This window comes from Podarcis cretensis (assembly GCF_951804945.1).
Source record: "Podarcis cretensis genome assembly, chromosome: 2".
In the NCBI taxonomy this organism is placed as follows: domain Eukaryota; kingdom Metazoa; phylum Chordata; class Lepidosauria; order Squamata; family Lacertidae; genus Podarcis; species Podarcis cretensis.
The window spans coordinates 63,996,826-64,008,057 of record NC_137171.1 but is presented as its reverse complement, the minus strand read 5'-3'; the positions used below and the strand labels follow the sequence as shown (position 1 = coordinate 64,008,057).

General features: G+C 43.1%; 1 protein-coding gene across 5 annotated transcripts in view; it reads left to right on the top strand.

Annotated features, from left to right (window-relative positions):
• Positions 1 to 2,177: 2,177 nt before the first annotated feature.
• Positions 2,178 to 11,232, top strand: part of TNIP1 (TNFAIP3 interacting protein 1) — a 49,891-nt gene continuing 40,836 nt past the window's right edge. For 4 of the 5 annotated variants that reach the window (XM_079968244.1, XM_079968241.1, XM_079968242.1 and 1 more), the window contains exon 1: positions 2,178 to 2,318. Coding sequence is in view for 1 of the 5 variants with exons in the window: in XM_079968243.1 (XP_079824369.1) it covers positions 2,252 to 2,318 (67 nt within the window). In the remaining 4 variants the exon portion in view is untranslated. The remainder of the gene's footprint in view (positions 2,319 to 11,232) is intronic. The other variant, XM_079968243.1, reaches the window with a different exon arrangement.

Here is an 11,232-nt window from a genome sequence, read left to right as displayed (position 1 = left end):
TGTCTCAGGGTTGAAGGCTCCCCAAACGTGAGCTTGAAGGAGCATCTACTTGCATAGCTTCCAGCCCATGCTTTTAAGATCTGCCCTCTTCATGCAGCCATTGGTGGAAGGTAGTCTTTCAATATCCTACATCAAGCTTCTTGGTAGTGTCCCTCACCTATAGCACTGTCCTTCCTGACTGAGATTTGGTTGTCTTTTCACAGAAAATATATTCAGCTCAGCAGTAGTTGCCTACACTTTTCAGTATAATTTATTATCCTCTGAACTGTATTTTACAGTTTGTTACTGTTTGGAATTTCTGTTACTGCTTTATGATATTTGTATATCGTTTTAAGATTGCAATGCTATGTCCTGCACTCTGGCAAGAAGGAGGGCAGGGTAAAAGAACTGTGCAGGGAACCTACCCATACCAGCATCAATCCAGCACTGAACATAAGCAACATCTCCTGCTCTGAGAGGAAAAGAGGATCCAAATGGTGGAGAAGAACTGACAGCAGTTCTTGGCCAAGAGGATGGACTCCTCTTCCTCCTGCTATTTCCACTGACCAGGTTGTTTATGTGTGTATGAGAAAAAGCTGCTTGCTGTACAGTTCTAAGGTTGATTTTCTAATACAAGTACTGTTTTTCAAAAACCCAACATGAGAACCACGCCCCATTTCTCACCACCATTTTTCATGACTTCTCTCTCATTCATGCATATAATTTAGAAGCTGGGTGCTCCTCAGGTGACCAGATGCCATGCAGAGGGCAGGGCTCCTGCACCTCCAACAGGTTGTGCAAATGAGGAAAGTTCTTTGGACACCACTTTCCCAATCCCTGCAGCACATGATAAAGCAGCACTGCCAAAATTCCTTCTTCTATGCAACTCTTAAAGGTGCAGAAGCTCCCTTCTCTCTGCCGCCAGGCACATACAGGCAGGTATTGGTTTTTTTAAAAAAAGAGAGACAATGGCCAGCAGATCATCTACCCCCCACCTCCAGGCCCCAGCTACATCTGGTTGCAATGCTGCTTTTGGATTGGGGCTAGTGAAAACCTTGCTCCAAAGATAAAGTGTGTCTGGGACACTGTTTAGCTGACAGCATGGAAAGGCAGCCCTGTCAAGCCTGTGAAAACCAGCTTATTACACCTGTTATAGGCCTAGATAAAAACCCTTGCAGCAAGGCTCACCCCCCGCCCCAGGGCACCCCCATTTTATTTCATGCTCATTTTGGAAGAGGGATCCTGTGGAATCTGGAAGCTTACTTGATTTCATTTTTAGCCACTAGTGTAGTATAAACACTGACAACTGGGAAACACTGGCCTGCGAGAACAGTCTTTACCAAAGGTGTCATGGGCTTTGAAGACGCGTGAACTCAGGACGAAAGGGAGAAATGTGCTAAGAGGAAGGCACATTTGGCAAACCCTCACCGTGATCAACTCCCGCCTGGAAACCTATGTCCCCACTGTGGAAGGACATGTGGATCCAGAATTGGCCTCCACAGTCACTTATGGACTCACTTTTAACCGTGTTTACAGCAGCTTACTCGGCTACAAGTGACTGCCAAAGGAGGAGACGCCTGGTAGCCCTCTTGCTCTGCAATTCCTCTTAAAAAATCGAAGAAAAATCTCATGGAGACTTCTTTCACTGGGCCAAGTAAAGCTTTGTTTTTAAAAAGGAAACAGACTATTTTATAGAGAGCTTTCATCGAATCCCCCGCACACCACCTGGGGGAAGGACAGGCAATTGCACAGCTTGCTCATTAATTATTATTACTTATTTCTGCACCGTTTTATTTTTTTAAGGAGGGGGAAAAAATCACAAAGCAGTTTACAACCTGCATTAAAACATCCAAAAATAATTTAAAAAAAAATCCAGAAGAAAACATTGCAGAAGAAAGTCAAATATAAGAGAAAGCCCGTTCCACTCCTAAGTCAGCAGCCTACGGGATCAGGCTAGAAAGCGACCTGCCTAGCAGTTGCCCTTGTCGGCGATGCCAGCTAAGCTCGCCCGCGCGGGCTTTCCCCTCGCCCCGCCGCCGCTTCCTTGCTTGGGCTGGCAGGTCCCTTCACTCTCTTGAGGTTTTTCGAGACGCCGTCCGTGCGCGCGGGGGTGGTTGGGAGGAAGCAGCTCGCTGATTAGCCGCTCGGCTTGTCAATCACACGCCGGGGAAATTCCAGAGTGGGCGGTCCTTCTGACTCACGCTTCCTTCCTCAGGAGAGAGAGAGAGAGAGGAAGCGGAGCGCGAGGGGGGAGGGCGGGGGGAAAGGGGAGATGCCCGCGGCTCAGAGCCCACTAGATCCGGGAGCTGATTGGGTCCCCGTCGCAGGATCTCCCGCAGGTAGGATCGGGGCACCCATTACCCCAAGCCAGCCTCATTTCTCCTTTCCTACGGGGAAAGAAACGGTCCCCTCTTCCTTGTCCCTGTGGGGACAGAAGGGATGCTTTACGCTTAAGGTCGGAGGGGATGGATGCTTAGCAACGGGCTTGTGGTGTTTTCCTGTGAGGGGGGCGGCCAAATGGTGCGCCTCCTCTTCCACGGTTCCTTGTGCCCCAGAACTCTGGTCCTGGAAAAGCAAATGGAAATAAGGAGACCCCGCTCCCTAAAGCGGGGAGGTGTCAGGGGTTGAAGTTCTGTAAAAGTTGAGACCCCGTTTCTCCCATGCCTGGTGGATTCTGTGTTCCGTGAGAGGAGTTGTTTGCAACGTTCACAACACGACGCAGGCACAAGTGGCTCGTGCTGAAGGGAAGGTTTCACAAACGCACCTGTGTCGTGTGTGTGTTTCCTTTGGAGTTATCGACAGGGAACCTGTCACACGCTCCGTAGTGCTGGATAACAAATGCGATTTTAGCTGAGGGGTTCATTGCCCCTGTTTTGTTGAATTGGCTGAAGGGTTTCTTTCTTTCCAGGCTCTCCACAATGGCAGTAACAGAATGCTCAGGTCATGTTCACAGAATAGTGATTGTTAAAGGAGGTCAGACCCGGGGTCAGATTTAGGTTTGATGGGGCCCTAAGCTACTGAACCTAATGGGGCCCTTTATATGTCCAGCTGTCCTTTGTCAGCAACAAATTGTCGCTGTTTTTTGTGTGTTGAATATATGCTATATATGGTAATTTATGGACCTAATAGGTATCTAAAGCCATTTGCACGTAACAAAATATGCATTTTATTGAAGTAATTGTTGAACTGAAACACAATTAAGAAGTAGTATGTTAATAGTGAAATACAATTAAGAAGAAGTATATTAATAGTTAAATAATTAAGCTCTAACTTCAAATGATTTTTTATTCATAACAAACAATCACACAAACACATTGGCATTGGGCAATAAAAAAAGTTCCTTTAGAAACACAATTTACAAAGACTCATAAGCTAGTCTCTAGAAACTTGGCATGACATTAAATAATAATAGGTGTAAGTATATGATGCAAACTACTAATAATTATAAATAGCAGAATGTAGGCACCCTATATATAGAAATGAGCAAATCAGTGATATTTTAGGGAGCAGGCTAGCAGGCGGAGCCCATTAGTTACATCATAGGAGCCTACACAACACAAAACACAGTTGCTGTATGTAGGTTTTATTTTATTTGGTTTTTTATCTTATATTTAGGAAATGTACATCCAGTTTTTTCCCCTTTAAATTTCTTGGGGTGGGGGCCAAGAGCATGGGGCCCTAAGCTATAGCTTGTTTAGCTTATATGCAAATCCGGCACTGGTCATATTTTTTGCTTTAATGAGGTGACAATCTTCTATGTGGGGGTAAGCACCATTGAATTCAGTTGGATTAACTTCTGAGTGGTCATGCCTTGGGTTGTGCTGGGAAAAACACATTTGGGTTTAAAGATTGTTCCAGACTGCGATTCCACATAAATAAGTAAAATTATTTACTGATTTGCTGAGTGTTGCTCGTGGTTGAACATATGCATTATGTTATTAACGCATTTTTAGTCTGTCCTTAATGAAGGCATAGGCACATCAATATAAGCACTGAAATACAATGCTATGCAACAAAGACCTGTTGCATTTAAATAAGATTAAAAAATACCACTGGATAGCTCATGTGGTTAGAGCATAGTGCTGATAACCAGTGGCATGCAGTGACATTTTTCGTCAGGGCCAGAGGCACCAGCTTGCGAGGGCGATGGAGGGGGCAGGATGACTTTGTGCACGTGGCCATCACATCCACCACCACCCCCAAGCTGGGCAAAAGCTTCCTGGGCTTTGGGAATGAGGTAACAGGCTTTAATATTTTAATTTACTCGGGACATTTAAGGGACTAACCTAGTCCCCCTAGTCAATTGACCGCATGCTACTGCTGATAACCATGGTTGAAGGTTCAATCCCCACATGGGACAGCTTCATATTCCTGCATTGTAGGGGGTTGGACTAGATGATCCTCAGGATCCCTTCCATTGTAGAATTGAAATCTATGAACACGAAGAAAACATGATTAAGACTACAGTACACATGGGATGTGGGTGGCGCTGTGGGTTAAATCACAGAGCCTCGGGCTTGCCGATCAGAAGGTCGGCGGTTTGAATCCCCGCGATGGGCTGAGCTCCTATTGCTTGGTCCCAGCTCCTACCAACCTAGCAGTTTGAAAGCATGTCAAAGTGCAAGTAGATAAATAGGTACCGCTCCGGCGGGAAGGTAAACGGCGTTTCCGTGCGCTGCTCTAGTTCGCCAGAAGCAGCTTAGTCATGCTGGCCACATGACCCGGAAGCTGTACCCCGGCTCCCTCGGCCAATAAAGCGAGATGAGTGCCGCAACCCCAGAGTCGTCCGCAACTGGAACTAATGGTCAGGGGTCCCTTTACCTTTACACTGTTGCACTACTCATATAAACCAAATATGTTCTTCATAGAGTTGACTAGCTGTATTACGACTTAGAAACACCAAGACCCTGAACAAACAGATATGTTTTCAATGCTCAAAGGTATTGTGCCAAGCATACCTCTTAGGGGGGCATTCCAAAGGGTGTGTGTGTCACCATGGCCACATAACTAATAACACCTGATGGGGACACAAGGAAGGACCTCCTTTGAAGACCTCAATGCACGGGGAGGTGCTGATTCAAATGTTTAGGTCCCGGGTTATGACACCTACGGCCCAATCCTGTTCTGTAAGCCTCCACTGATTGCAGTGGAGCTTACTCCCAAATAAATGTGATTAGGATTGTAGCCTTAACTATATATATTTATTTCTGTCCTACCCTACTCCCCAGGAGCTCTGGCTGATATGCAGAGTGTTGTACAATCTCGTCTTCTCAGCACTTCTACGAGGTAGGTTAGACTGAAAGATAGTGGCTACCTAGTGAGCTGCTTGGGAGAGCAGGGAATTGAAGCCAACACTATAGCTATCACGCTACTCTGGCTTTTTATATCACTTTTGTGTTCTTCAGCTACTTTTCTTTTTCAAAATAGTGAAAGGAGGTATTATCCATGTTTTGCAGTTGGGGAAAATGAAGCCAAGGTTTAGTGGTTTCACTTTGTACATGATAGTGACTCTAAAGCTGCAGGTCTATGCATGCTTATTTGAGTAAATGCTCCTGTGTGACTTATGTCTGTATAAACACGCATGAAATTGGATTGCAACCTTGCAAGCCCAAATAATGACACATGGTTCATTGTCAGTAACTTTAAATGAAACAGGAATCAAAAGGAAAGGAGCGTTGTTAACGTATGCCTAGCTCCAAACAATACCTTCCTACTCTTGAGAAAGAGTAGGCATGCCCTTCTAAAAATTTTCACTATATATTGGCTAGTTGACTAATGAAAAAATAAAGGATAAATTAAGGATAGAAATGATTCTCACCAGCTATTTGCCCTAATTCCAATAGCTGATACATGCTGATGTATTTTGGCCAGCAGAATTTGTAAATGTTCAAAAAGTTAGATGCCCCCATAGTGTCTACTCTCATTTTCTAATTGCTACAGAAATACATCAAAATGGATTAAAGGTATTTCCACTTAAACTTTTCCAGTGAGAAATTTGCTGAAGTGGTCTTCCAGCAGGAAGCACATTTTGTAAATAACTGCATATTCTGGGCATTGTGAATGGATATTTTTTTTTCTAGACCATTCAAAACAAACAAACCCATAGATCACTTGTGGAATTACATCTGGAGCAGTTGTGGAACATCTGGAGAGCCACAATTTCCGCAGTCTGGTTTAGAATCCATTGCATCGGGACCTAAACTTTGGGAAAGTGCTTAATGCAATTATCTGTTTCTCTCTCTGCGACGTTTTACTGAACTTTGTGTTCTATTAGGGATGTCTGATAAACAAAATTCTAAAACAAGGCAGTGTTAGAAACTGGGATAGAATAACTAGGAGCCAAATGTCTTTTGGGACATGAGTTGTGGGCACCAAAACAGAATGTCTAGTCACCATGGGGGGGGGGTAGCAACACTTTTTATTTATTATTTTGATAAGCATGAACTAATACACAATTCACATAAATAACACATTGTTGACACATTGTTAATATCATATTTTAGCAGAAATTGTTAATACATGTTTAATTTGATGTTTGCAATAAAAACATTGGTACCAAACTTTAGTTTTCAGAACACTCTACTCTTTATTGTTAAACTCCTTTACATATTGTCTATCCTTAACATATACTCCGAGGCTTCAAAGCACATACATTTCAGTAATCCTTGAGTGTCAGCCAGGCACAAAAAATGGCATCTAGACTTTTTGAGGTGCTCCCAAATGGAGAATATTTAGGCGCAAAATGTGCCTGGCGCCCTGCTAATTTCAAACCCAGCAGCAAAGGGAAGCGGCAGTTCCTATTGAAAGTTTGTGAATGTGTTTCTCTCTAACTACAATCTCTTTAGTAAAATTAAAATTGTTCTCTGAATTGCGTTTTGCTCTCTCTGTGTGTAAATAGAAGAATCACTTCAGTTTTTTATGATCTATTGTTATCAGATGGAACAGAGATGAGTTGCAAGTTTAATTCTAAAAAGATTTGACAGGTCCTGGCCACATTTGATGCTCTGAAGCACATGGAGTTTTGCTATGCTTGTGTGCGTAGGCATGTGGGTTTTTCAATGCAAAGGTCAGTGTACAGTGTGCCTTCTTTCAGGTTGAGCAAGGCATGACTTGTGGGAGGAAGGAAGCATGTTGCCAACTGCTGCAGTTGCATCCAAATATCAGCATACTAGATCTTTGCCAGCATAAGTCGGAGCAATGTTGATCTATCTTCCATTATTTTTAACACACACACCCAGCCTCATGCACTTTTTAGCCTCATCCTGTGTCATATCCTTTCCGCACTCCCTTCACTGACCCTCTTGTGATTTTGTTTTCTATACCTAAGTGTAAGTATGAATGTCAGAAAACTGCAACCCTGTCGGACTTGCAAAAAAAATTGTAGACCTGCATTTAAGGTTGTTGTTGTAGTAGTTTTAATTGCAAGCTGCTTTGAAAGTCTTCAGATGAATAAAGTGTGAAAACAAAATAATCTTCAAAGCAGCAGCGACACATCTTGAATTTAAATCAAATAGGGTACTAACATTTTTAAAAATCTGAAAGAAAATAGTAATAAGACCTGGGCAAATGAAAATACTTAATACATAAGGGTCAATGCTAGGCAAGCCTTATTTGGGAGTGCATTCCACAGCTGAGATGTTGTCATAGAAAGCGTATTCTTAATTTTATTAAGCATTTTTAATATCCTGCCTTTCCAACAAAATATTGCTGATGGCAACTGAAAAGAAAATTTGTACTAGTGCAAGCAATGTTTTCCTATATATGCCTACTCAGGAGTAAGTTCCACAGAGTTCCACAGGGTTTGTTTCCAGGTAAGTAGGTGTAGGATAGCAGTCTAAAACACTCCATATAAATTACACACAGAGACAGACAGAGAGAGAACTGTACAAAGATGTACAATTCTTTAAGTCCCTCTCCTGAAAACCTATTGATTTGATTTTCTACCAGATAGTATTTTGTGCATCTTCTTGCCATTCCACAGATGGCAGGTGTCATCACAGAGGAGATGTTTGTCCATATCTTGTACACACAGGTGCATAAAAAGTGTACCTCCCCCCCCCCAAATATAGAGGTTTAGTTACCAGATGCAGATTTTATGAAGATTTGGTTGACTGATCCATTCACACTCACATATGAATGAATTGACTAAGGCTGTACACCTGTGCACACATATCTGGGAATAAGCCTCATTAAACAGAGTAAACATGCATAGGGTTGCATTTCTGTATGGATTGTGCCCAGAGTTTCTTTATACCAGTTGAAATGCAGTGTTTCATCTGAGGAGTACTGGTTTGTCAACCAGGATTTATTTGGATTTGTGCTCTAACATTTCAGTCTTGAGTCTTCTCTACACCAGCGTTTCCCAGCCTTTTCAGCTTGGTGATGCATGGGTTCAGATTTACCTATCAACTTATTGTCAGATGAATTTTGGAGCTTAGGTCTCTGGCAGCCAACAGTTTCATTCATTTTAACTGTAAGTTTGCCTGTTCTTGAGACATCCAAGCAAAAATTTACTTAACATGGAATTTGTTAAAATATTTATCGTTAATCACTATTTTGTTTATAGGAATGTAAGAGTGCCAACCACCTATTTGCAGGATATTGTTTAAAAAAAAAATGAAAATTAATACAGCTGCACAAGCAGTGTTAGATGTAACAAACTTCAGCTCACCCTTGGTTTAACTGTTAATTAACTGGGCGGTAGATTCAGTGATGGCTCACCATGGGATCCTTGTGCAGGGAGTGTTACAGCTCGCTTCTGGTTCTCAGGTTCCAAAGGCCGTGGTGATCACTCAGGGCTCCTCCTTGTGTGAGCACTTTGTGGCGGGCCATCACTGCCAGCGGTTCCCAAGTGCTTTTTTGAGCTTTTCCATCATTTTGTTACAGGTGTCAAAGCAGCCTTATGATATACCAACCAAGCAATAGAGTTGTAAGGGGCATTAATTGTATCAGTGAAATACTACAAGCCATAGTTATTTTGGGTTTGCTTATAAAGCATGTGACCCATTTGCGCAGGGTTTATGACCTGCAGGTTGGGAAATGCTCTTCTAGATTATACTTGTACATCCAGTTCGTTACCAAAACAGATACAATTGTTTCAGCCTTGGGGCCTGTAAACACTTCACTTCCAGTGGAACAATCCTGTGTAATGATGCTAGGCTCCATCTTACGTTGGTGCCAGACAGCATAGCCAATTGGGGATTGAGTGCTAGAGTCCCTGATGTATGCAAGCAACTTTTTTTCTTTCTTTCCCTACTTAAAGGGAATGTGATTGGAATGTAGAACTCTCTGTATGGAGATTTTCTCCATTCTCTAGCACAGCATGAACAAGTTCTTCTGGTCTACAAAAGCCAGATACTCTCTGTTGCATATGCATGAGTATCACTTACTGGCCCATTCTATGTCAGCATACAACTGACGCTGGAAAAGACAAAGTTCGTGGGAGGACAGATTTAGCAACAGTGGAATCTAGAACAAGAAGGTTGGGTGGCAGGAAAGCATTAAGAAGCCCAGCTCATGCTGTAGCAATGTGTGTGTGCTGTCCATTGGGAACCTGTTGAAAACCTCTCACTCCTTGGTTGGTCTGTGAGTAATGCAATGACTGCAGTAGTTTCTCATGTGTTCAAGGTGTTTCTGCTGTCCACTTCTCATATTCCAAAGATTTTCTGGGATAGCTAATTTAGGATGGAAACCACTAAGAATGAAGCCCCCCCCCCAAAAAAAAACCCACTTCATTTGTGAACAGGATGGACATGTGAATGCTGACTCCATCACAAATCAGCATAGAGAAAAGAAGATACTGTACCTGCAGACAGGTGTTTTTTTAAAAAAAGGGGAAACCCCGTTTTCTCTTCTGATGTGACTTATTATTAGCCTTCAACAAATTAATCTGGCTCCTGTGAATATTGTGGTCATGGTCATAGCTTATCCTGTCTCCAGAAAGGTAGATTAATGATATAAATTACATTCTTCTTCAAATGTAGTCACCCAGATGGCCAAATACCTAGAATGCCATTGACCGTCCTTGTGACTGGGATGCTGTGGACTCTTATTGGTTATTCTGTTTGCTATATTATACTGCCCATTTCCTTGACTAGATTTTCTTTCCTTTATTATTTTAATATAATACGTATAATATGTATTAATGTGGTTATAGGGCACTGTTCATCTAAATGAAGTGTGAGTGCAAGGATTACCACTAGCACAAGCGGAGTTTCCCCGTCTACCCCTCTGTCATCCCCAAATCCTCTGTAGAAGGTTGGGGGGGGACTCAGAACAGATTTAAGGGGGGATGGGAGAGAGAGAAGGAGAACATTCCGCTGTGTAAAGCGAAGTCCTTGAGTTGATGGAATGTATGTTGAAAACAACCAATGAGCTTCAAAATAAATAAATAAAACAAAATACATAATTCCCAATTATGCAACCAGCAGGGACAAGAATTTATAGGCACCCAGTACACCTCACCCCTCCTCAAAAACCTGGGCAAAGGGTTGTTTGACAGTGGAATGGACTACCTCAAAAGGTGATGGACTCCCCTTCATTGGAGGTCTTTAGACAGAGGGTGGCTGGCCATCTGTCAGGGATTCTTTAGCTGTGATTCCTGCATTCAGCAGGTTGTACTAAATGACCCTTGGGTTCCTTCCAACTCTGCAATTTTGTTCTTCTTCTGCTACTGAAACAGAAGCAATGGCATGGTGAGGTGTAAGGCTGCCACAGAGAGAGCCTCCCTGTGGGGCCCCAGACTATTATTCTCATTAGGTGTGGAGACCACCAGCTGAATATCTTCTGTAGATCTTAAAATTCAGGTAGGTTGGTATGGGAGGAGGCGTTCCTTCAGTATTTTGGGCCTGGGTCCTTTAGGGCCTCAAAAGCCAGCAACAGCACCCTAAATTGGGCCCAGAAGGCAATAAGCAGTCAGAACAATTGTCTGAGAATTGACATTGTATGCGAAGACCCCAAGGCAATGCCTAGGGCCCTGCACCAGTTACCAATTCTGGACTGTTGTCAGGGTCAACCCCATGTGGACTGCTTCTGCCTCCCCCCCCCCAAGAATTGGCTACAACATACATTCACATTTGGCAGAGATTAATGTTCCTTGCTACTGGGGGGGGGGGGGTTCTTGTGCAGTGTGTGATCAGCACGTTCAGAGACCTACACACACCACTTTTCTCAATCAGCTTCCTGTCATCTGCTAGCGATTCTCCAGAAATAGACACTGTACTCATGTGTCACCTGGTGAGCCAGTGACTCTGT